Source organism: Xyrauchen texanus, chromosome 20 (assembly GCF_025860055.1).
Source record: "Xyrauchen texanus isolate HMW12.3.18 chromosome 20, RBS_HiC_50CHRs, whole genome shotgun sequence".
Classification (NCBI taxonomy): Eukaryota; Metazoa; Chordata; class Actinopteri; order Cypriniformes; family Catostomidae; genus Xyrauchen; species Xyrauchen texanus.
Window position 1 is genome coordinate 16724445 of NC_068295.1, and position 27766 is coordinate 16752210.

General features: G+C 38.6%; 1 protein-coding gene across 1 annotated transcript; it reads left to right on the forward strand.

Moving 5' to 3' along the window:
• The first annotated feature begins 8000 nt into the window (after window positions 1-8000).
• Window positions 8001-11924, forward strand: LOC127660329 (uncharacterized). Its single transcript, XM_052150455.1, has 6 exons — window positions 8001-8105; window positions 8793-8927; window positions 9301-9306; window positions 9572-9669; window positions 10573-11582; window positions 11683-11924. Exons 1-6 carry the CDS (start codon window positions 8001-8003, stop codon window positions 11922-11924), a joined length of 1596 nt encoding a protein of 531 aa, XP_052006415.1.
• Window positions 11925-27766: the final 15842 nt, after the last annotated feature.

A 27766-nucleotide genomic window follows, 5' to 3' on the forward strand; every position in this document is an offset into this window, starting at 1 on the left:
GTTTGAAACACTGTTGGGTTTGTGTGCTCCACATTATAACATGCCGGATTACCTAAGTAATCATAAGTAAATGTCTTTGGTGGTCTCCTTTCTCTCTTTGGCCATCTGTATTCCTGTCCTGCTTCTCTGTCATTCTCACCCCGTTTCACAGGTACCTCTTCCATTTCGTCAGGTCTTCCTCCAGGTTGTTCCTCCTCCATTACATCAACTTCCTGTTGAGGTATCTCATTTTCTACAGGGACTTCAAGTCCTTGATCCTTTGATATATTTTGATCAATTTCTTCCCTTTCCTTTTCAGGTTCACTGTGCAGAATGACTGGTAAGTTTCCACTTACTAACTCTCCATTTCCTTCCCCAAGTTGCTGAAACTGGACATCAGGTACGTATTCATCTCGCCAGTTTTCACGCCCAGATTGTTGAGGATGGACTGCAGGTAGGTAATTATAGTAAGGATAATCTTCATCCTCATCCTCTTCTTCCCCGGACCAGTTACACTTCTATTTACTGGTTTTGGTCTTTTCACTGGTCCCTTTGTCTTTTCTTCCTTTCCAAGATCAGTCTCCAAGGGAGATAATCACAAGGCATCAAGAGGTTACGATGGAGAACACGTGATCTTCCTCTTCCATGTTCTGGTTTCACTTCAAAAACTGGCGCGTTTTCTCCAAGTTGACGGACTACTGTGTATACAACATCTTCCCAATGGTTTCGAAGCTTCCCAGTTCCACCTCTAGGTGTCAAGTTCCTCACTAAAACGCGATCTCCAGGACATAACATAGAACCCCTCACTTTTCCATCATAGTTCCTCTTGTTTCTTTCTGCCACCTTCTTTGCAGTCTGTCTGGTGATTTCCAATGCTTCCTGCATTTCTTGTCTCCATCTCTTAACATACTCCTTATAATCAGTAGTTCCGGTTTCAGGTGTCAAACCAAACATTAGATCAATGGGTAATCTCGGGGACCTTCCGAACAGTAAGTAAAATGGTGCAAATCCTGTAACTTCACATTGTGTGCTGTTGTATGCAAAGATGAGTTTGTTTAAAGACTCTTTCCAATTGGTTTTCTGCTGTTCAGTCAATGTCTTTAACATACCAAGTAACGTTCGGTTGAACCGTTCAACCTGCCCATTTCCTTGAGGGTGATACGGCGTGGTTCTTGATCCAGCAACTCCACAACTCTTTTTCAACTGAGCAACAAGCTGGTTTTCAAACTCCCCTCCTTGGTCATGATGAATTCTTTGTGGGAACCCAAACTTCAGAGCGTAGTCATTAAACAACTTGTCAACAACAGTTTTAGCAGATTTCGAGGTAGTCGCATAGGCTTGTGCAAATCGTGTGAAGTGGTCAACAATTATTAGGATATACTCGTACCCTCCTTTACATTTATCCAGGTGTAAGAAGTCAATGGATACCAGCTCGAATGGGTGAGTAGTGACCATATTCTGGAGCGGTGCTCTGGCCTCCCTACATGGTTTCTTTTGTTTCAGGCAAACGCAACTCTTTGTGACATAGTGATCAACATCATTGTGCATTTGTGGCCAATAGAACCTTTCTCTGATTAAAGACAATGTTCGATCAAGACCTTGATGACCCATATTATCATGTAATTCTCTCAAAACACGCTGCTTGTACCTTGTGGGTAAGACTAGCTGTGTCTTGGTGTTCATCTTCTTACGGAGGATGCCATCGTCTCCCAGGAGAAGTTTGTCCCAACTGCGCAATAAGCATTTACTTTGTGGACTCAAAGTCTTAAACATATGTCCTGTTGGCTTCTTATTGTCTAGCTTAAACTGTAGGACAGGTCCAATGTGGTCATCATTTCGCTGTGCTTGTCTGATCTCCTCCACAGGTAATATCTCACATGCATGCTCAGATGCCAGGGTGTCATCAAGAGAAATCATTGCAGTCCAGGGGATACTGAAGTGTGGTGCCTCAACAGATTGGATGGTTGCTTCAACACAGTCAGATGGCAATTCCTCTGTGCATTCCTTTATTGCGGTCTCAATATTCAGGGGCATCCTGGATAAGGTGTCTGCATCCACATTTTCTTTGCCAGGCCGGTACTTAATGTTAAAATGGAAATCCGCAAGTTCCGCTACCCATCTACATCCAGTTGCATTCAGCTTTGCACTGGTTAGAACGTATGTCAGTGGGTTATTATCACTATATACAGTGAATGTGGGGGCATAGTACAGATAATCCTTGAACTTTTCGGTGACCGCCCACTTCAAGGAAAGGAACTCCAATTTCCCTGAGTGAAGGTGATACTTTTTTTCTGCAGCTGTCAAGGTTCGGGAACCATACGCGATAACTCTAAGTTTACCTGCTTGCTTTTGGCATAGAACTGCCCCAAGACCCTGATTCGATGCATCCGTATGAAGTATGAACGGCTGTGAGAAGTCTGGGAATGCAAGTACTGGTGGCTCAATAAGACAATCGATCAGTCCCTCCAATATTTTTTGATGCTCGTTCGTCCATACAATCGGCCTGTGAGAAGGCACTCCTCTTTTCTTTACTTTAGTCTGTCGATTACATGTCTCCTTACATTCTACCTTCTCTGTCTCAGTTTCTTTCAGTAGATTGTACAGAGGACTCGCAATTCTGGAGAAATCTTTGATATATTGTCGATAGTAACTCAACAGACCCATGACTGCTCTCAACTGTCCAACTGTGCTTGGTCTTTTATCTTTCAGACTACTCACGGCAGCTGTATCAGCCGGGTCCATCTTACTCCCTTCCGCCGAGACAATCCTTCCAAGGTATCGCACCTCACGTTTGAACAGTTCGCATTTCCCAGGTTTTAATTTTATTCCATATTGTCTCAATCTTCGCAGGACTTTCCTTACATCATCCACATGGTCTTCAAAGGTTTTACTGAAAACTAATGTGTCATCTAGATAAGGAACACAGATATTGTCTCTTAATTCACCCAGACACTCCTCCATGCAGCGTTGAAAAGCTGAAGGTGCATTCATCAAGCCGAAAGGTATCCTAATCCACTCATATAAGCCCCATGGTGTTACAAAGGCTGTTAAAGGTCTGCTCTCCTTGGCCATGAAGCCTTGATGATATGCTTTTCCTTGATCTAAAAGTGAAAACCAGGAGTTCCCTCCCAAACTGTCCATTATGTCTTGTACACGGGGATGGGCTGTCTATCAGGATGCGTTTTCCGGTTTAGTCCTCTGAAATCGATGCATAGGCGCAAGCTACCATCTTTTTTCTGACACATACTACAGGTGAGGCATATGGTGAGTTTGATTTCTGCACCCATCCTTGCGTAATGAGATCATGCAGGTAGTTTTTCATCTCTTGGTAGAGGGGTTTAGGCACTGACCGGTAAGTACGTGCAACAGGATTAGTGTCTTTCAGTGAAATAGAAAGTTGTAGTTTCTCTATGCAACCTATGTCATTATCAGATTCAGAAAATGAAGCTGCTTCCTCTTTTAACATTACCTGAACTATTTGTTTTTCAGGCTCACTTAGATGGCTTAAGTTAACTGGCGGAACCCAGGCGGTGTCAGAGGTATTGCTGGTTTCATTTTTGATTTGATTGACTGTTACCGAAATTAAATCAGATTCCTCAAAAGCGGCAATTGGATACACAGCCTGCACAGGCTGCGCTGTGCCTATTACCATCTTGCCTTTTAACAGTAGGTCATGATCAGTAGGGTTTTGAACACTGACAACTATGTGTGGAGATGTATATTGCCGTAAGGTTACAATTGTCTCACAAAACTCCAACCCCTCTGCCCACTGTGGGTTAATGTCAGGCTCAAAAATTAGCAAAGTGTCTTGCTTTGGTCTTTCTGTCTGCACTCTACATTCCACTTGTACTGATGTATGTTTGGGCACATTAACATTTTCCTTGGTTGTTTTAACTGTATATTCATATGGTGTTTCAGCATGGATTTGTTTGATAAAAGCTTGAACCGTTTCTGTTGCTGCACTAGGACAGGCTATTTTTTTAAGTCACTTGTGCTTGGCTGCGTTATCCTCCTGGAGTTTACCATTTGCTCGATAACATTATATCCGACGATAGGATGACGAAGCTGACTACCTCTCATCACCAACACCGGTATAACAAGTCTATCTGTTTCCACTTCATGTGATGTCAAACTAAAACTCACTTCCATCCAACCAATATAAGGTATTTCTTGTCCGTTTGCTGCCACTAGATGGAATCCTTCAGGTGCGTCAATTACCTCAGCCACATCTCTCAATCTAATGTTTGGTAAGTGCTCACTTTTCCACAGTTCATCCACTATACAAACTTGAGATCCTGTATCCCACAATGCATCAACACGGAGCCCTTGAAAGTAACACGGGACTAGACACTGTTTTCCTACAAAGGCGGCATGTGTAGACTTATCAGCTTCACATTTCTTTCTATGTTTTGCAGAATTGGTGTATACTCTTGCAGTCTGGTTACATTGTTCCATATGGACTGTCCAGTGATTAGCTTGGCATGCTTTAGAACAATACAATGTTTGTTTACAGGCAGCACATTGTCGCAGTTTAAAGTCATAGTCTGTGATACCACACTGTACGCAGCTTTGTGGGGACATCATTGAATACCTGGTCACTCCTCGTCCCGCAGTCGTGACCCTGTCCCGTTTAACGACTGCTCTCTGTACATCGTTGGGCCTCGTGCTCTACAACCAACCACAAAATGATCGCTACTGCCACACTTATAGCAGTGAGTACAGTATACATCCAATCCGCTTTGTTGACATGCCAGACATTTTCTCACACGAGTCGGGGGAGGATGGAAGCGTTGTGCAGGGAGCCACTGTGGCTGCTGAACTGCCCCCATTCTCCTGTCATATTGCTGCACATAACTTTGAGGTGGGTACGGAGGCTGGGGTGGTATGTTGTATGGAGGCATTTTAGTTTGATCCCTCACATTGGCAGAAAACTGTGTGGACATGATCTTAGGTTGTTGAATAGATTCTTTAATTTGAGACACCTCCGCACTGAGATCCTTCAACAATGCCATGTCAGAGCGCATTTCCTTTAACTCACTCAAAATGTCAGGTTCAAATTTCTCTGTGTTTTTGTGACACTGTGTCTTTCCTTTCTTTTCAATAGTAACTGCCTCCACCTGCACTGGATTCACTTTGGTGTGATGGAATATAAGCTTCTTCTTGTTTTGCCGCTCTGTTTCATTTGCACAAGCAACATTGACTTTATCAAAAAGAATTTCATCACTCACATCAATGGTTGTCAAGTAAGGTTGCAGGTCACTTCTTATGGTGTCATTTTGCAGGCCAGTAAGAACAGTATGAAGAAACATGCTCTGAACTAGACTTGGATCATATTTCAAACTGGATTCAGCTTCCTGAGATGCGAACAAGATCTTTTGCCTCAAATCAAGACACCGAACGAGGAAACTTTGTGGGCTCTCTTTACTACTTTGCGCCTCGGAGGTAAGCTGTTTGTACAATTCAGTCGCCCCTCTTTCTTGATAATGCGCTCTTAGTATACGTCTCAGCACAGGAAGGGTTAAATTTGGTTTCCCCTCCAGATAACTACGAAGCTGCATGCCTGGTGCAATTGCTCTTATTACTGCGTCAACTATTTCAAGCTCTGAAACTCCCTTGCTCAATCCATGTTCGATTTGATGGGCTAAACTTGAAAAGGTAAGTTTATCCTTTTGTCCAGGTTCACCTATCTGTCCTGATATCTTGAATTCTCTGTTCCAGGGAGTCATAACTGGTCTGTGTGTCATTAACTGCAGATCAGAGCTTGGGTCTGGCTGAACATTTGGATTTGGTAAAGTGGGATAACTTTGTAATGTACTTGTGTTCTGTTGTGTACATGTTTTTTGTGGTGTGTGATTAGCTGCTCTATGTTTCTGCTCTATTAGCTTTTGCAATGCTAATTGTAATGTGTCAATTTCTTTTTGCAAATTTTCCTGTTCTATGGTTTCTGCTCCTGGATTTACATTCACTCTCTTAGTGGACTGTGCTATTTTCCTCTCTGAATCACTGTTTTCATTAACCCTCTGAATTTCACAGATTTTATCTTTTAGACATAGAAGCTCTGCCATACCTGCATCTTCAAGCTCCTCTAATGCCTCTCTCTCAATGTGTCTCACAATCACAGAAATAATAAATGACCTGCTTTTACTACTAATATGTTCACACTCAATACCAAGGAATTCACACAGTTCAATCAAATTTTCTTGTGAGAGAGCATATACTGCTCCTATCACCTCAAGCTTCAGATCCTCTAAGTGATCCATGAGTTACTCAGTCTAGATGTGTGCAAAGTGATAGAAGAAATGCCCTTATCAAACTGGAATTCTGCAGCGCTCCTAGTATCGAAGATAAACCTTAGATTGCTTGCACTTTCCTTCCTGGCTCGACACGGACACTGAACGTCTTCACTTCACTGGTCACCTGGGCTGAGTAGAAGGCTGAATGGCACTGAAAGCAGGCTGTCGTTACTGGAAGCCAACTCGCACTGCACTCATCCTCGCTGGGGCCTCCAAAATGTAGCACCCTCACCGCCTGGTAAGGGAAGATAAAACAATTAACAAAGACACAGGACACGGAGCTGCTTCAGCATCGTCTGAATCTCTGTATTGTCTGACCAGAGCAAATATTTCTGCATTCTCATTTAACAATTAACATATAACAACAGATAATCTCTGTTAAGATAAAGTCACAATATACAGAAAAATACAGATTTACACTCACATACAGGTTCTCATCAGGTACTGTTTCCACAAATTGAACAAATAATTTCAATAGAAACAAGGATCACGATGCACATTAATTATACCATTTACATAATATAATGAACCAACACAATACTTCTTTAAAGCACTCAAACTTCAAATTCTTATGTTACATTAGTTATCAAAAGTACAAATACTATTGTATACATTTATCACATTTTTACAATTGCTGTAACCGCATGGTCTCTGCTATCAATTTAGCATTCACCCGTTGCACACGTGACATCCCCACACACAGTTAACTTGAACCGAACTTTTAAACATTTTAACAAACAATTAACACACTTCACAGAATTATGTTTGCCATTTTTCACAGCCTTAAACTATACAAAGTGTCTTTACATTACAATTTATACATGTCATACCTGGTAAGGGAAGATAAAACAATTAACAAAGACACAGGACACGGAGCTGCTTCAGCATCGTCTGAATCTCTGTATTGTCTGAGCAGTGCGCCCTCTCCCCAGCAGGTGCAAATGTGCCAAGGCAGAAGCAATCAAACAATCGATTGTCCATAAGAAAAGGAATATCAATCGCTTTAATACACAATCATATAGTATGCATTAATAATATTCAATTTCTTTCAATGACAATATCATATTCTGATGATTTATTATTATTTATTTAAATCATTTATTTATGATTTACAAATTGTTATTTTCTTTTCTCTTTATATTTTAGTTTTGATGACACTAATTATTCATATATTTATTTTCTCCTTTTCTTTATCTATTTTTACCACCACCACCACACAAACAGGCGGTAGTGCCTCCCGAACTTCAGGGATCGGAATCGCTGATGGCTTTGCTCCAAATTACAACCGACCTGCTGCAGGATGACTTTCTTAGGGTTGGGGTAATTGAGGAGGCTGGTGGTGGGAAGTTGTTGGGCTGCTAGCTGCACCTCCGGCAAGAGTAACGGCAACAACTGGTCGGGTGGCTACTTCCACACCTTGGCAGTTTTCTCGAACAAGTCAAGGTGGCCTCCAGATCATCATTTGTGTTCATGCGACGAACAACCGTATAAGTCCAAAAAAAACAAAAATTGAGATAACCATGTGACTTGAATGTATGTGTGCCACTTTGTATACATAATCACTTTGGGGGGGTGTTCGCGCGACCAAAAATCTGTATTTTAAATTTTAAAATAGTCTCACGCGGAAAAACCGTTTATGTCCACTAACGAAAAATGGAGACGCCGGTTGCTTTCATGTCCGCTGCGGACATTAAAAGGCAAAACCTCGGCAAAAAAAGGAGAGCGAACATGAATGAATGGAAGGACAGAGCAAGGAAGTCTTTGAGGGATGCTGGGAAACCATATGTGAACCGGAGAGGAGAGCAAAAACGAGGAAAAAGTCCACCGAAAGAGGTGAGTGAAAGAACCCTATACAAAGTATCTACCTAACTTTTGCGGTTACAGTCAGAGGGGCGTGTAGGCTACTGGGCGTCGTCTACTACAGTTTATTCATATAGCTCACTCTGTTTAACGGATCAATTCATGAATGGGTCGAAATGAATGCTGTAGACTACTCCTTATGACCACGGATAAATTAATCGAAACATTTTAGCTGCGTTTGATGTCCCTAATGTTAGCTGGCTGGCCAGTTACTTTGTAACGTAGCTGGTTACAGTCAGGGGGCATATGGGCGTCTAACGTTATACTAATGTTCATACAGCTCGGACTGTTTAGCGAATCAAGTCATGAATAGGTCGAAATGAAAGCTAAGAAAATTAGACTTTGATTGCTTTATGTCTTCACTGAAATTGGTAAAAAAAAAAAAAAAAGTAATTGACGTGTTTAAAATATTTTGATATATTTTTTGGATCCCCTGTTACCACTTAATTCAACACTTTGTTTTGTAAAATTGTATGCTATGCTATGTTTGTTACTCATTAAATACAATAAATAAATAAAAGGTAATAATAAAAAAAATGCATTGATTGTGTAAGCTGTTATATATTCTAGCTAGTAACCTTAATAGCTGCTAATAGCTCTAGTGTTCTATAGCTAAAAAAAAAAAAAAAACCCAGCTAATGTGACTTTGTTTTTGTTAAGGGCAAGGTGTGCAATGAGACGTGTCCCAGGCAGTGTTCAAGCCTAACAGAACAAAGAAAACTCCAGCTCTTCACAGAGTTTTATGCTGTCTCTTATGAGAGGCAGCAGGCTATCATTCTCTCTGGTTTGGAGCAGGTAGGCTAACTTAAGCAATTCATGACCATATCATGTCAACAGTATGCAATGCATCACAATGTAGGCCCATGAAATAACCAGTGAATTGAATACTACTGTATGCCTTCAATTCACTAAGACTGCACATGTGCCTGATCACTGTAAATGTTAAATTTTGTGAGGATGGATGAAGGATGATCGGCATCAAGTAGGCCACCAAGTGCATTACAGACCACAGCGCTTTGGTGCTCTAAAAGGCATACACATGGCTTATTCATTCTCCTAACCAAAGCCTACTCACGTACTTAATGACCTTAACTTGACAGCTCTACACTATGGCTAGCCTGCTACGCTATGGTAAATGTCTTTTTACTTCATGTCTTTTTACTTCTAGCACAAGGTGAGTCGCAGACCGACCACGTGGGCCTGAAACTGAGATAACTAAGAGGAAGTACACCTTCAAGTACCATGTGCAACAAGGAGGCCAAAGACTTGCTGTTTGTAAGCTCACATTTATGTCAGTCTTTCAACTGACCAACAGTCGCCTACAGGCAAGTTTTATATAGCCTAGCGTTTTCCGTTTGTTAATTTTGTATTACATGCATGATTTTAATTAGATACATTGTCCATAACATATTTATTTAAAGTTACTTATCTTTGAAAAGGTTATTCAAGAAAAGTTAGGCAGTCAGTCTGAGGGAACAGAGCAGGTAGATAAAGTCAGGTCTCCATTAGAGGACTTCAGAGGAAAACATAAGAACAGGTAAGTAAAAAAAAAAAAAATCTTGAAGGACCTCATGCTCTCGTCCTGTTAGTTTTTAAAGCTGCACCATTGTCAGCATCCGTTGCCCTACAACATTCCCTGGTCTAATGGTGCACTGGACGCTGGCATTATAAGGTGTCGGGTGCCTTTCCACCCTATAACGCCAGCGTGCACGTACCATAATGGTTAGGATTCAGCTCACTGTTGTTGCCCAGTCAGGAAACATATTTTTGCACTTTGAGATCGATATCAGAGGTAAAGTGCTATGCAAATGTAATGTATGATTATTCTTTGTATCATTACAACATGTGGATCTTAAAGGGATACTTCAGCTCTGGAAAGATTAATGTATTTAAAATGGGTCATTTATGTAGTAGAAATGTGAAATTATTTTTGAATTTGGAGCCTTCTAGACTGAGAAAAGCCAGAAAATTTATTTTTGATTTATGGGGATGAAAGACAACAACTCCCAGATTGGAATGCTAAAACGCACACATCAATCGATCACATGCTTGGCATTCATGTAAACACTACATTCAGATTCACAAATCGGAATAAATTCAGTTAGATTGAAACAAAATGTGTGCATGTAAACAATGACGATTTTTGCATCATCGGAGGATTTTTTCCAGACAAAAAATACATAAATCTCTCATCTCAGGGGGATATGAGGGAGGAAAGCATGGTAATTCGAAAATACTAAAAATAATTTGGTTTTCTAATGATACAAAGCTTAATGCTATATCCTGAATTATCCCTTTAATGACTGTATGTGAAAAACAAAATTCTATAGTTTAGAAGAAGGTTTAGAATTATACATTTATGGTCACAGAAACAATGCAATTGTGCAAAACAGACCAGCATAGTTTATTATATTTCCCTTGTTCATTGTTTATTTTTTAGGCCTCATAGCATTCATCCTGCAGTGAGAGAGGGGATAAGAGAGCATATCTTGAGCTTCCCACGCCAGCCGAACCACTACTCACGGATGAAGGGAGATGTGGAGAGGGAGTACCTGAGCCCTGATTTAAACCTGCTCCGCATGTTCCGCCTGTACAAGGAAAACAATCCAACATCCACTGCAAAGTTCTGGCTCTATAGGGACCTCTTCAAGCAGCAGAACCTCAGTTTTGGGCAGCCAAGAAGTGACACTTGTGCGAAATGTGACGCCCTGTTCTCAAAATTAACAGCTGCTACAACAGATGGAGAAAGGTTGAAGATCGCAGCCGAGAGTGAGCTTCACCACCGGAAAGCTGAAAAAGCGTACACCCAGTTGCAGGCTGACACAGCGAGGGCCAAAGCCAATGATGACTGCCATGTCATTTGTATCGACATGCAGGGGGTAGTGTTCACGCCAAACCTGACACACTCCAACGTGTACTATCAACGACAGCTGGCCAACTACAACCTCTGTATCCAGGAGATGGGCACTGACAATCCTCCTACAATGTGCCTCTGGCATGAGGGCATCGCTCACAGAGGTTCCATCGAGGTGGCAAGCTGTCTTTTGAAGTGGGCAGAAACATCTTTCGCTCCCCTTGTCCAGGCAAAGGAACGGAAGCTCGTCATCTATAGTGACCGATGCTGTGGGCAGAACAACAACTGGCGAGTCCTAAACCTCATGGCCCTGCTCATATCTAGAGGGTACTTCAGTCAGATAGAGCAGAAGTTCATGGTGTCTGGTCACTCCTTCCTTCCCTGTGACCGTTCCTTTGCCACGCTGGACAAGAGGCGTAAGGTGTCCACACTCCACACCCCCAGCGATGTCGCCGAGATGATCCGTGGAGCAAGGCAGCAGCATCCATTCAAAGTAATTGAGATGAAATGTGCGGACTTCAGGCAGCTCCCTGATGCAACATTAAAGCGTCCACCTGGCTTGCTAATCACATCCATGATGTGGTTGAAAGTGACAGGTAAAAAACTAAAGAGTTGGTTTTCTGAGATTAACAGTGTTGGGGATATGTGCGTGAAAGAAGAATCTTTATTGAATTTCTTGTTGAATAATGATTTCAGCTGCTGATCCATGGTGTGTCCACACAAAAGGGAGCCACAGCCTCTACGAGGGATGGAAGACCTGGCTGATCACCAAACAGAGGAAGAATCAACCACCTCCAGCTCCCTTGTTCTCCACCACGTATGCTCGTAGCTTACGAGGACCCTCTGCCCGTCAAGAAGGAGAAGCACCGGGATCTTATGAAAATGCTAGCCTACATGCCAGCGGAGGCCCAAGCATTTTATGGGACATTAGAATGTGAAGAGTAGCCTGGTATGTGTAGGTCATGTGCAGGGTAAGGTGGGGTACATTGTGTATATTGTGTAAAATTAATCATAATAGTAGTTGTAGCTTATCTTGTATGCCTTATCTTATGTTGTATAATAGGAATATATAGTTATTTATTTAGTAAATGAATGAATGGGGTGATTTATGAAATGTAAAATAAAATGGTAAACTAGCATATGGAACCATAGCATGGAATGATGATGATGTATGTCTGTATTGTAAATATGTATTGTTTACAGTTATTACTGTTGTTTATTGTTTGTATGTATTGTTGATTGTATGTACGGTTTATTGTTTGTACTGATGTCTATTTTCTGCAATATAAGTAGGCCTATGTATTGTTCATTGTTCGTACTGTATTGTCCGTGTTTTTGTTCTGTGATTTACGTTGGCAAAAAATAAAAGAAATTGAAAGAAAGAAATGCTTAATATTTTCTTTAAGGTTCTGTTACTGTATTAAAACTAAGATAAAGGAATCAAATCTCCAGTGGTTTAAAGTGATATGATGAATTGGACTTATACTGTTATTCCACATTAACTGGACATATACTGTTCTTCCACATTCCAGAAATGTAAATTACTCTAACTTTTTATTTTTAAGATTGATACTAAAAAATCTTATCTCATTAGAATTGTGAAGCTTTTGTTGTCTATCTTCAAGTCAAAAAAATAATAATAATATAATATTCAGAGTCCAAATTAAAAAAATGTTATTATTCAAAATTTGAAAATATGGACTTATATGGTTCTTCGTCTCAAGCCCTCATTTGTCCCCAGCTTCATAAGGGTCATGGGGTAGTGGGCTCCGGGGGGATCGCAGCACCAGCCCCCTCCCTCTCGATCAGGCTCCAGAACACCTGCCAGTCCTCCACCTTGGCCTGGAGCAGGAGTTGGAAGCGCTGTTCCTGTTCCAGCCATGACTCGATGAGGGCTTGATGCTGGGTCTACTGAATGCTGGCAAGGGATTTGATAACTTCACTCAGCAGTGAAGACTTCATAACAGCGTTGTCCTCCAAATTCCCTTGTTTCAGCACCACTGTAGTAGGGACAGATCTTTGGGCAATGGAGGAGTCAGGAGACAAAGAAGCAGTGCAGGCAAGTCTTTTATTTTCTGACTTCAGCTCTCATGGTTTCCTTTAATGCACTCAGTTCTTGTAAATTCAAATCACTCAATTAGGTAACAAAAAACATCTTTTAAACACTCTGGGGCATCAAGCTTGTTTTTTCAGGTCTCTCTCTCTCTCAAACTGGTGAGCTAGTGTGGCTTTTAAGTCTCCCTCTGCTATGACAAGAGACAGGTTTTAAAGACAATGACAACCCAGGTGAAAAGCCTTAACACTCTCTCTCTCCCACAGACAGACACACGACCACTCTTCCATGCATGTTTTTCAGTGCTACATTAATTCTGTTTTTCACTAAATGTAATTGCTCATTTGAGGCTTTATTCACATATTTTATAGTTACAAACAATTTGGTGCAAAGCTGTCCAAGGAAAACTCACTTTCAACATCACATTTCATTAGATGACTTTGTCATAGAGAGGAGGTAAGGTTATGGTTAGGGTTAGGGTTAGGTTAGGGTTAGGTTAGGTTAGGTTAGGTTAGGTTAGGTTAGGTTAGGTTAGGTTAGGTTATGTAGGTGTTGGTTACTGTTAGGGTCTGCGTACAGTCGAACAAGAGCCTGTCAAAGTATACTTCAAATAACTGTGCACGCATACACAGGCGATTGGCGCATGCACGCTACTTCTCCTATGAGACACTGGACTTTATCTTCAGGAGTTTAGAACAGATGTCTTTATATGCCTTCAGATGCAAGTTATACAAATGCAGGTATCTCCAGACCTCCTTACAATCTTTTATTTTTACTTTCATCTCTTGATGTTTAGCAGTGATTACATCTTTTTCTAGCACTTCTTCGTGACAGCAACGGCTCAAAATGTAAGTGATGTCACCTCGTAGACCCACTAATTAGTGCAAATAACTGCAGGCACATGCACATTTCTTTGCGTTCAAAGATGTGACTTTGGGGTTTCATGACTTCCAAAATTAGAATTTGTTGATAGTTCTGTACTTAAAGGCAACAGAAGAAATTAATCTTCTGATAACCTTTGTTCTAATGAACATACTCTGCTTGTATTATAAACTTGTGTAATGGAACAAGAAACACTGTAAGGCCCAATGGAACATTCTGTGCCCAAACACATTTTATGAGCCTAATATTTTCCATTATTTTGACACAAATGTCTGCATAATCCACACTCATTTGATCTGTGATATCTAAAGTTAAGGGTCTCGAAAAGCTGAATAAGGCACAATCACAACTCCTTTGGTCTACTTCCTCTTTAGTTTACATGTCATTGAGCCATATCCCTAAGCTTTGTTATGGGTTCAGGATACTTGTGTAGCCTACCATTCCAACACTGATTTTGTACACTTGCTTAAGCTGTCTTGAACTGCAAGTCATGTTTTATCACCAAATAATTTATATTTGTTTTGTTTTTCCCATTGATATTTCACTGCCCACACAATCGGTTTTGACTGCTCATTTTATGAGATGCAAAGATGCAAGTTAAGGCCTCATTCATATTCAATGCATTTTTTTTTCAGGTCTCTGTTGCTGATGCCTTTCATTAGAATGTATAAAGAATTCATTAACACAGTGGATTCAAATACAGCAGCTGGACTGAGTTAAATGTTTGGGAATTGTTAAATGTCCTGACAAGTACAGTGTGATGCCAACATGGTGTGCAAGAGTGTCCTCTGAATGCACTAAACTCATAACGTTTTTGAAGATGTTTCATAACTAAATGCACTTTTTATTTCATTAATTTGCTAGAGTTTTTCTGACATACTGTTTATTATCTGGCCCAAAGCACTTATGTTACATCTTTTTGGGAGTTTATTGCAGCCTGTTTAAAAGCCATGAAACTGTCTCTAAGCACAGTCACACTGACTGTGAAAAGCCCCTGGTTTATTGGTTTAGGTAAAGCAGTTAAAACCTCTTGTCACTTTCATGTCTGCTGACATATTTGCAATGAAAAGATGCATTTTAACTATCCTAATATTTATTGTTGTTGGCCATATAAAATTCTTAAGTATATTGTTCAGAAATCTTTAATATTAATTACATTTTAAGCACAATCCTCCTGTGCCTTAATTTATACAGTGGCTGCAATATGTTTTTGGACATTTAATTGGATAGTTGACCCAAATATTTTAATTCTCTCATAATTTACTCACCCTCATGCCATCTAAGATGTGTATGACTTTCTTCTGCTGAACACAAAAAAAGATATTTAGAAGTATATCTCAGCTCTGTAGGTCCACACATTGCAACTAAGTGAATGGTGATCAGGCCTTTAAAGCTCCAAAAGGCAGATAAAGTCAGCATAAAAGTTATCCATAAGACTCCAGTGGTTTAATCAATGTCTTCTGAAGCGATCCAATGAGAAATTAGTTAATTATTTAGTGATTTTACACCATGCCAGCTTCTATGTCTATCTTCATGGTGAAGTTTTGGATGAGAACAAACCAAAATATAACTCCTTTTTCACTGTACATCTTGACAGCAGTCTCCCTGGCGATCATGATTTCAAGCTCGATTACACAGAGCCATCTGCGTTCTGTGCATGCATCAAGCACTAAGATCATTTTAGTAATCAAATTCATGATCATGCTTATAAACTGCAACGGCAAGATGTAAAGTGAGTTAGAAAAGTAGAGTTATATTTTTATCTGTTCTCACATTGACATTGGTTAAACCACTGGAGTCTAATAGATAACTTTTATGCTGACTTTATCTGCCTTTTGGAGCTTCAAAGGCATGGTCACCATTCACTTAATTGCATTGAATGGACCTACAGAGCTGAGCTTTTTTTGTGTTCAGCAGAAGAAAGTCAATTTTGCAATTAATTTTCAACTGGTTCCAAGGTCACATTTTGTGGATGTGTGAGGTCAGATCCCCTCAAGTTCACATAGGCATCCCAGCAGAGTAACCACAGGTGTAGTTCATCACATTAACTATGGACATGTTAGACAATTTGAAAGTGTCTTAATAGTTTTGTCTTAATTTTGAACAATATTGTAAATATATTGTGTTATAATTTAAAACCTAAAAACCTCTTTTAAAAAATTTTTTGTATGAAAAATGTGCTTGTGCTACCTTTCTATAATATGAATGCCACTTGGTTTGATATTGTATTTTATACTATTATGCAAAGACATTTATACATTTTTAAGTGTGGCTTAAGTGTTTGAATACTTTTTTGGGCCACGGTATGTCTGTGCTGCCTTAGATTCATTAGACAGACTGGTAAATACCTTTCAGGTCCTGATTAATTGCACTATAGAATCTGTATTATGTAACACAACTCAGCCATGACAGAATTGTCAATTTAGAAATGTTAAGTCTGTAAAGACAACCCCACTGGCAGAGCAACTGTGCTGTATGCTGCCAGCTGCCACTGACCTTGGCAGGCTCCAGTGTGGCTCATGCATGATCTATAAAATTAGCAAAATAGCCAAAAGCACTAGGTAAAAATTAGCCAAGTGGTTTCTTACATTCTGACTTTATTGGTATAACACTTGAAGGTCAAATGGGTTACAAGCGTCTGAGTGTTTTATTCGTATCATGCTCTGAGTGCATTACGTTACGATGGGTGTTTTGACACATTAAGTTGTAATACTGGTACAACAGTCAGTTACATGATTACAGATCGTTTAATTACAGCTGCAATTGTCATGACAGGTATTTGGCGGTCTGACAGGTGAATTATGGATTAAGAGGTGCTATACACATGGGCCTTAATATACATGATACACTAGATTGGAAATGGTAATGATACTGTTTATTAAGTGCTTTTCTCTGGAGAGAATGTACATTCAGTCTCCTGAAGAGGGCAGTGAAGCTTTCGGGCAGACAGCAATTTCCTCATGCCTGCAAAATGATCAAGGCAGATTGTTCTTATTGATGCTTAATAACATCTACAGGTTTCATTAACATGACAGTCACATTTCATTTACAGATCCTGTAACAAATGTAGACTAAATCATTAAATTTGTTTGTGGAAACAGTTACTCTGAAGTACTGCTGTAGCTGAGGGCAATTACTTTCAACCACACTTAAAGCTGTTCATTTACACTCATTAATCTCCCTGACGAATCGTTCCAATGACAGAACCCTGGCTCATTACAGTCTTTTCTCAATTTCCATGACTCTCTCTCTTACTCCACTGCTCCATAAGTCCTCCCACAGCTAATTGAGTCATTCATCACCACTATCACTAGTGCGACTGGAGCAAGATGAGGGGCAACAGAGAATAAACACGCAACAGTTCTTTAAAATCCACTCGTTATAGCTGTTCAGTCTGATGGGATTCAGTGCCCCTCTCAATGCTCCAAACATGATCCAATTCATTAATGCTTCACAATAGCATTACTACATTTTATTTTGAAACACATAGAGACAATGGTTAGAATGACAGTGTTAAGAATAATCAAGATGTAAACATATTTGTCTTTAATATGATAATACTTATTCTAAAATGCATGCATGTAGAGCCAGATTCACTACAGTATTTAATGAAAGCCCAACCATCATTACTCAGCAAATAAAACTACAACTACCCCTACAAACAGATTTTTTTTTAAGATTTCGAGAGTGAATATCTGAATGATAAAAATAAAAAAAGTTTTGGATGACATCTCCGTCATATTCCAAAATTGGTGACATTTATCATTCTCATGAAATTGTGAAATGATTTCCTTTCTCTGACAAATGCATTTTTTATATGGAAACTATTATATACTCGTTATATTAAGAGGTAGTATATTACCACAGTGTTGCTATTGAAATACTGCAGTCCACTAAACTTTTCAAGAGAAACTGAAAAACGACCACAGAAAGAGAAAAGATCTATGGGCTATTCTAAAAATTATTTGTTACACTCAAATATACAATTTCCCCTTCACTTCCTTTTTTTGAGAGATTGATGATGCTCCTTTTAAACATGTGGTTTTTCTTAGACATAGCAAGCCATGTAAACGACTTTGGTGATGTGAAATGTTGTGAGAAGAAATATCAATACTCTGAAAAGAAGACTTATGTTTGAAAAACAGTAAGGGTGTTTTCACACTTGGGTCCTGTTTAAAAGAACCAAACACAGGCCCCTTTTAGTGGGCCATTTTAAAACTGCAAAATGCATAAATGTAAAAGTAATTTACTCTGTAATCTCCATAGAAACAGAATAAGCAGCTCGTCACGTCTCTTGAGTCATCATTACTGGTGTATAATATAATCTGTCAGGTTCAAGCATGTTTGGAATTACACGAAAGGGAAAATCAGTTGAGCCCAGAGAGCTTTGTGTTCACTGTGCACGCTATTAGTGAACCGAACGTACTAAGACCACCTCCCAAGATAGTCTCGGCTCAGTTTGCTTTAAAAAGGTCTGAGATCGTTTGGATTGTTCACATATGGGCCAAAAATCCTGCAAACCAGGCTCAGACCCCTGAAACAGACCGAGTGTGAAAACACCCTTAAATTTACAGATTCAGATCATATGGGGTTCAGTACAGCTTTCTCTGTTGAAATGATATTGTCTGGAAAAGAGTAGCATATACTGTATATTTGGTTGCTCATACTTATTTATTTTTTATTTTCAATATACAATTGTTTGCAAAAGTTTGTTAATAACTGTTCAGTTTCCTTAGACTGCACACATTATATACATTTAAGATGATACTCGTTGTGCTTGCCTTTATTTGAGTTCATTATGTTTATTCCATTTGTCTACATTTTTGAGCAAATCACTGACTGAAATAATGATGAGTTTGCCAGCAAGCATAAGAGCTGTCATGTTTTCTTGCTTTCTTCAATATCAGAGCAAAAACAGAGAGCAGAGATAGTATTACAGACAGGGATCATGTTATATATTTATCTTTTGCTTCTGATGTTAAAATGAACATTTCTTCCAGCATCCATAAACTTAATTTGACAGGATCTTGAGAAGTGGATATGGGGCACAGGAGTAATAACTGAAAAAAGTTGCTGTGTGTGGAGTGTTTGCTATAATTTGGGGACAGAACTGTCCCCTTAAGTGAGCTTCTTAAAGGTCTGAGGGAAATAAGACCTTTGGGACATTTGGGATGTCCTTGTGTCTGAAAAAATATATTATGACTATTAAAATACAATATATATAATATAATATAAATGTATATATATATGATCTATATCTTATTTAATTAATTGGAAATTGCATTGATTTTTATATCTGAAAATGCAAAAATGTTCTTCTAAGAATAGAGTTATGGTTAGTTTGTAGACATTATAATGAGCTTCATTAAAAAAAAGAAAAGCAATAGAAGTCTACTTTTTTTTAAAAGTTATACTGATTCTCTAAGTGCTGACCTGGCTCTTCCATTGATTCAAATTGGAACTGGAGCTGAGCTGCATATGAAATGCATGGTATATTTCACATAATTTGAATCATTAAATCTGACAGATTGATCCTTAACAGAGGTTCATACTACAGTACAGCAGACATGTGATGCTGTATAAATTCTTGTATAAACTGCAGATAAAGCATCTCCAGTTTGTTTTAAATAGTGATATGATAGATCCCAGCTGCAGGGTTTTAGTCGTGTGTCCTTCACAAGGACAGACTCATCACCACTGCTGGCTCTGCAGTTATCCACTTGTGGCTTTTTCTAATCCAGCAGAAGTGCAGAGAGGGCCTCATAAAACGCCATGGTCATCAGGCTTTGTCTCCACCTAAAGACTTTTATGAAGCCATGCTCAGTGGAACAAATACTAGAGCAATCAAAAATAATGAGATGGACTCAGGCCATTTACTCACTAAAGCTGAGGATCACCCACAGAGCAAATGGCAGGGATTTTGAGTTTAGCGCCAAACGTGCAGACTGTCCTGACACACTTTGAGAAACCCCTGACACACATTTGCCTTCTCATTGTCAGCCAGGTAAGTCAAGTTTTTTATTGCACTACACATTAAAGGAATAGTTCACCCAAAAAAGGAAATTGTGTCATTATTTAATCACCCTCATGTCATTCCAAACCTGTATGACTTTCTTTTTGCCATGCAAACCAAAAGGAGATATTCTGTAAAAATGTACTGGTCACTGTTTTCTATGCAATTACAATGAATCGGGACTGAAGCCTTTAAGCTACAAACAGACTTTAAATTTTGGACTGTTCCTCCTATCGTCAACTTCAAGTCATTTTTATTTGTAAAGTGTATTTCACAACACATATCATTTCAAGCAGATTTACAGAGAATTATGCTTCAACAGAAAAAGCTGTAATTTAGTAATGTGTTCGAGTCATAATGCGGTTTACTTAAAAAAAGAATAGAAAATAATTATATTTATATTTAGACCCCAGTGAGCAACTTAAAGCAACTGTGGCAAGGAACATAAAACTCCATAAGATGTTGGTTAAAGAAGAAAAACAACCTTGGGGGAAACCAGGTTTACTGTGGGGGCCAGTTCCCCTCTGTCTAAGCAGCATGAATATAATGCCAATATTTGTTATTTATGTTTAGTCCAAGTCAATATTGTAAATTAGTAAACTAAGTGTTAGGGGTCAGTGTTTAAACAAAAAGATATTGTATTAACTGTAAGATTAGTGACTCAGTTCTTAGAATTGACATTCTTTATTAACTGCGGAAGTGCAAACAGATGCATCGTCTGTGGTTATTTGGCTGATGAAGGCTGCAATTAATTTATTATCTACATATTCCATTTTAAGAGTGTAGTCCATCCTTTGACCAAGGTGATGCAGGTAGCGGTCAGTAAGGTGCACTGCAGTACTACTGTAAACTTGTGGCAGATTAATTTCCGGTGGAGTCCATCTTAAGTCCAAGATTCAGACAGTGTCCAGTGAAGTATCCTGTGTCTGAGGGTTGGTGCTGGCATCAGTTCATCCTCTGTCAAGTCCATCATAGTAGACTGAAGTGATATCGGGCTGGCATAGGCTGCAGTTATTCGTCATCACTTAGCAACATATTGTAATGGTTGACAGACGTCAGGCAGCACCGGAGCGGGATCTGGCATGCTCTCGTAACCTCTGGATATGTATCCTGAGGTTAAGACAGGGAACAAAATAGGATAATATTAGCATAGATGCCATTGACTTTAAAACATAGAGTATGAGTTCTGTTTCTGGCAGACCTAACGGATGCAGCATAACTATGAGATGATAGATAAATTAGGTGTATGCCTGGCTTAAAAGATGAGTCTTTAGTCTAGACATAAAGAGAGACTGAGTTCCAACCTTTCTTGGGAAGATTATTTCATAGTTTAGGAGCCAAATAGGAAGAGTATCTACCTCCTTTTGTGGATTTTGATATTCTAGCAGTAGTTTAGAATAAGGCACACGCAGGCATATGCAGGCATACGCCGTATGCCCACCTATCGTTTGCATATGCCCACCTCTAATAAGTGATGATATGTATGGCTGCCAGAACAACGAGTAGGCTTTTGACCCAGAACTTTTGCAATCTACTAACACGATGCTACAGCGCCATTGAGTGAATTGTGAATATATATATATATATTTTTTTTAAAGTGTACAGAGATTCTCTCTAAATGCGCATGGAGCTGCGGGAGCGCAAACGATTGCACTGGCAAGACAGACAGTCCGACTAAGCTGATCCACCAATCAGAACGCTCATTTCAGATGTGATTGGATATTTGCTAACCAATAATATTTTACATTTCAGTAAGGAGCAGGACATTTACAGTATCTGATGCACAAGCATCCCTAGAGTAACCATAATTTGCACTGTAATTTATTTTCTTGCTAAATGTAAATATTTACACTGGCAGCCAAAAGTCTGGAATAATGTTCAGATTTTGCCCTTATGGAAAGAAATTGGTACTTTTATTCACCAAAGTGGCATTCAACTGATTACAATGTATAGTCAGGACATTAATAACGTGAAAATGTGCTATTACAATTTGAAAAATATGTTCAGAACTTCTTTAACTTCTTCAAAGCGTTCTAATAAAACAATACTTCACATGCAGCAATGATAACTTTGCAGATACTTGGCATACTAGTTGTCATTTTATCCAGATACTCAGGTGACATTTCACCCATGTGAATGCCACTTTGGTGAATTAAAGTACCAAATTCCTTCAGAAACAGCTAAATCTGTACATTATCCCAAACTTTTGGCCACCAGTGTACATTTAAATTTAACCTATGCAATTAAACTTTGTGAAAAGACTGCATGTTATTGCACCCCTGCTAGTTTTATATGCTTTTATTTATTTATTTATTTGCCTTTTACTGCTGTCTGTGATGCCTTTTTCTCGTGATATCAAATAATTTCAATGTATATTTCTAAGTAGGAAAACAATTGAACTCTACACAGAAAAGCACATATTAGTACACAAATAAAACAAATAACCATTAATTTTATGAAGACTATATGTGGTAATACAAGATAACGTGTTAACGTTAACATTACTACACTCATATTAGCTACAATGCTTAACAGTTTTTTGTGTATAAGGAATTCGTTTATTAGTTAAAGTAATAATAAAGTATTAACAATTTTCATAGCATCTTAATAAAAGTAACATTAATGACACCTGGTGTGGCAGCAGGGGCGTGGTCGCATGTCCGTCTGGAGAGAGGAGAATGCGGTAAGGGCACTTAAACCTGAGTTACCTCACTGGAATTAGAGACAGGTGTTAGACATATTCTAGCACAGGTTTAAGTGCTATCTTTTGTTCTAGTCAGCACTCTAGCTCTTGTATTTTGAATTAACTGAAGATTAATTATGGAATCTGCAGGACATTCTCCCAGTAATCCATTACAATAAATTAGTTTTTCGGCATTAGAAACAGAGAGCATGAGTCATATCTTAGCAATATTTCTGAGATGGAAGAATGCTGTTCTACCCACATTGTTTATGTGGTTTTCAAATGACAGATTGCTATAAAATTATAACACCGAAGTTCTTCGCTGTAGAAGACAATGTGACAGTACATCCATCGAGAGTCAAATAATATTTTAGCATCTTATTTTTAGAGGTTTTTGGTCCAATAAGTAGTACCTCTGTTTTTTCAGAATTGAGTAGAAGTCAATTTCTAGCCATCCAATCTTTGATATTATTGATACACTCAGTTAACTTGGAGAATTGTGAAATTTTGCAGGATTACGAGGAAATAAACTCAGCAAAAAAAGAAACGTCCTCTCACTTTCAACTGTTTTTGTTTTTATCAAACTTAACATGTTTAAATATTTGTATGAACATAAAAAGGTTCAACAATTAAGATATGTGACTAGCCGAAATTGACTAATGTATCACTGAACAAAGTGGGGATCAAAATCAAAAGTAACAGTCAGTATCTGGTGTGGTCACAGTTGCATTAAGTACTGCAGTGCAACTCCTCCTCATGGACTGCACCGAATTTGCCAGTTCTTGCTGTGAGATGTTATTCCACCAAGGCACTTGCAAGTTCCCGGGCATTTCTGTGTGAAATGCCCTAGCCCTCACCCCCACATGCTCAATGGGATTGAGATGGCCATGTCAGAACACTAACATTGCTGTCTTGCAGGAAATCACGCACAGAAGGAGCAGTATGGCTGGTGGCATTGTCATGCATGAGAGTCATGTCCAGATGAGCCTGAAGGCAGGGTACCACATGAAGGAGGAGGATGTCTTCCCTGTAACACACAGTGTTGAGATTGCCTACAATGACAACAAGTTCAGTCTGATGATGCTGTGACACATCGCCCCAGACCATGACTGACACTCCACCTCCAAATCGATCCCGCTCGAGAGTACAGGCCTCGGTGTAAAGCTCATTCCTTCAAAGATAAACGCTAGTCCGACCATCACCCCTGGTGAGACAAAACCGTGACTTGTCACTGAAAGCACTTTTTGCCGGTCCAGCGAAGGTGGCTTTGTGCCCATAGGCGACGTTGTTGCCTGTGATATCTGGTAAGGACCTGCCTTACAACAGGCCTACAAGCCCTCAGTCCAGCCTGTCTCAGCCTATTGTGGATAGTCTGAGCAATGATGGAGGGATTGTGCGTTCCTGGTGTAACTTGGCAGATATTGTTGCAATTGAGTACCTATCCCGCAGGTGTGATTCGGATGTACCGAATTTCTACACTAAGATCTAAAAGCACTTTGAATAGAGTACATGAGTCCTTTGGACCACTTTTATGGTAGTTTTAGAGTTCTTTCGTGTCTTTTCTGAAGCTTGATAGCTCCAATTCCCATTTATTATATTTGAGTGAAAAAGAGTGACCAGTGCATTTAGCAAAATGTCTCTCTTGTTCCACAGAGGAAAGAAAGTAGTACAGGTTTTGAATGGCATGAGGTTGAGAAAATTATGCCAGTTTCCATTTTTGGTGTACTATCCCTTTAACAAATGCAAAGACTTATAAAAGTCATACATTATAATGGTTTGTTTTATTTTCTTGGATATTAAAACATGTTTTTGATGTTTTTTTTGTGCATGTATTTTCATTTATTTGCTATTTATTTTTTTTATCTCTCTTTTGCTAAACATTTGCATAACAACATGAACAATGACTAACATTTTATTTTTTGTAATTAGGAATCAGTTTTCTTTCCTGTCTGAACTGACTCATCAAATAAGCCATCTGTGCATCCTTAGAATCCCTCTTTAGCAAGAGAGACTCATGGGTAATTTACTCTATGATCCTGTTGGTCAAGCAAAGACAGAGTTGAAATAGCTTTTTAGTCCAGGATCAGTTATGATGTCTCCCAACTCATTATGATAACTCTGTGCTTTGGAGAAGATCACAGCAAAAGGCTTTAACAAGTCCTATTTGGGAGAGTGGGTCTGTGCCATAGTGGGTTTGAATCATTGCTGGAGTTCTGAGGCTTTAGCATGAGGCTCCACAGACACTTCTGATGCTCCTCTACAAAGCCTGTCATCAACCAATGCCACCACTCCTTTGACCTCATTCATCATCTCCCTCTGAAGGTCAAGGTCAGCTAGTTCTATTCCTGCATTCTTATGTTTCTCATGGATGATCACATATCCCTGTAAAGAAATTGGTGAATAAGGAGGAGCCTAAATTGAGTCCAGTATAAAGCTTTTATGACACTTAAGGGTTTATGAAACCACATTGAAAATATAGCATTTAAATTTAAACCTGGAAATATACAAAAGATTTGGGATTTAAAAAATAAATAAACAAACCAAGGAAACATTATGATGTAAAAGAATAAGAAATATTTAAGATTTTACACAAAGTGATCACTAATCAAATTTGTGACACTGACCATGTTAATTCCTATGTACAAAAGGTCTGATTTCATGTTCACTTTGGAATATATGGGATAACATGAATCATCAGATTTTGCATAATCTTGTGCTGTCCATGTCAGTTCGAGTGCATGCTGTCATTAAAGCAAAAGGGTGACTTGAATTCATATGAATTTTTCAATGTAAATTTTCACTCAAATTGTCATTCTTGTAATATCATTTGTAATGGAAAAAAAATTAATACACTTGAACATTTTGAAATAAGCATTGTCACATAGTCCTACTAAAAGTGCAATATTCTCTGCAGCCACATAGAGGCAGTAATGGAATAAACTTTGTCAAAAACCAATGGTGATATTACAACAAATGCCTTACTTCTTAAGGTATGAGGCTTGGCTGTTTCCACTCTAATTACAGCTTTGTAGTTCCGAAAATTAGGTATTTGCTTTTGGGTATCTCATTGATGAGGTTCAATCTTGCATTAATACACCTTCCAATCATGTTCATAATTTGCTGTATGTATAAAGTTGCAAATCTAGAATGTGGACATCAAACTGACTCTTGTTTTCAGTTTGCAAACTGGATTGTATCTAGGCAATTAACATTTAATTTGTTTACAGTATTTTGGTGATCAGTCATCATTAAATATTTTTTTTTTAAATAAAGAAAACTTTCAAAATAGCTTATTTTTAACTTTTTGTTGAAAGAAAGGAAAATGTCTTACTCAATGCAGAAAATGGTGGTGCCAACCAATAATCCTCTCATGAGATGTTTAGGTTGAGAGATAAAATTGCTGTAGTAATCAAGATTTAATGTACCCCAGTAGGCTTTGATGAATTACAAATCCATTGCTCAGATTGCAATAGAATGGAAAATGAGGGGGAGACCAGAAATACAGATTAAACATTGTTGTGTATTGTGCATACTTGAAAGTGATGTGCTTTGTACAATGTGAATCACTTCTTTTAAACTAAATATCATGTTTAAACATACTATCTAAAATGCTTGCGTACACAGAGTGTGCTGACCTCATATTACTTCAAAAGGGGGTTGCTTACAGAAACTGTTCACATTCGTAATTAACACAATTATACTGTCAGATGAAATAAAATGTTATGGCAGACAGCCATACCATAACACCATATCAAACTCATTAACACCATTGTACTGGAGTTATAAAAGGATTTGCTGTAGGTTACTTAGTCTATTACCATGCTATCCATTCTTTGAAAAAGTCTGTCATCTGTGTGACAGCAAGATAAATGGCTTTGTGTCATATGTGTTGTTTGTAGTACACTAAATATACTTTTTTTTTTCTTTGTGAGGTATAAGGCAATATATCAAGCGCCTCAAAAGGCCATCCAATTTCATATATCATTCCCAAGGGAGTCATTCACACCCAGCATGTGTTTGTTTATGAGTAGGACAAATGATTAAAAACATTTCAAGGTTAGCAAGGGTCATAAAAATGACATTTTAAGAGCATGAATTAGGAGTCACTTTGACTCAGCAGTGATTAGCAGCTGGTACATTTACTATACATCTATTCCTTTGATGAAAAAAATTCTAGATCATACAAAAACTTTGTCAGGGTAACCAGTTAGTCTTTACAGTACAGTAAGCTTCACACCTCAATACATTTATTCCTATTTGACTAAGACAATTATTATGTCATTGCAGACTGAACTCAGAAAAACATGGTAGAAATGCAAACCAGACATCCAAAATCTAAATATTAAGGCTTTATGATTAGGTTGGTTTAACATTCCCAAGACATTGCCAAAACAACTCATTAACATGTATCTGTTGTGTTGTTTTGTTTTGTTTTTCTAGTTTTTCCTTGTTTTTCCTTGTTTTACAGGAGCAAAATAGGCACTCTGTCCAAGTTGTCATGACATTTTATTAATAGAAACATACATTCTATATATTTTGCTTTTATTAACTGCTGTGCTGTACTGTTGAAATTGGTCTAAGTCTGTTTTCTTTATTTTCACTAATAACGTTCCACAGATTAGGCTCTATTTTGCTCTAAATAGCACGTATAAACAATTTAGCAATTTCACAAGAACTTTTCCCAAAAATATAACATTTTGTTGTTTGTGATTTTATTCAATTATTTGCATGAAGGACTGTACTGATTTGCTGGAAGCGCAAAAGATGTCGTAAGCTCAAGTAAATTTGTGCATGCAGAGAATAGATAGACTTGGATTTATTCATTTAGACACAGTATTCAAAAGAGGAATACTAACACACAAAACATTTTCACTAGACAAATTAGAAGTATATCAGATGTCTTGAGTGCTATTAATCAGGGTCAATATTCCATAGAATCTAATTGCTTTAACTGCTTAATAAAAAATAAACTTGTTTTCTGTTGTCAATTTTTTACCTCACCGTCTGAACATTCCACAGAAATGCACACACATACCTGGAATGATATAATGCTAATCTGGAAAACAGTTGACCCAGGCAGAAAACAAAGGTAGTTTTGTTCTGTGTTAAAGGATTTACATTTTTCCTCTTAGCAGGAGTCAACTTGGAA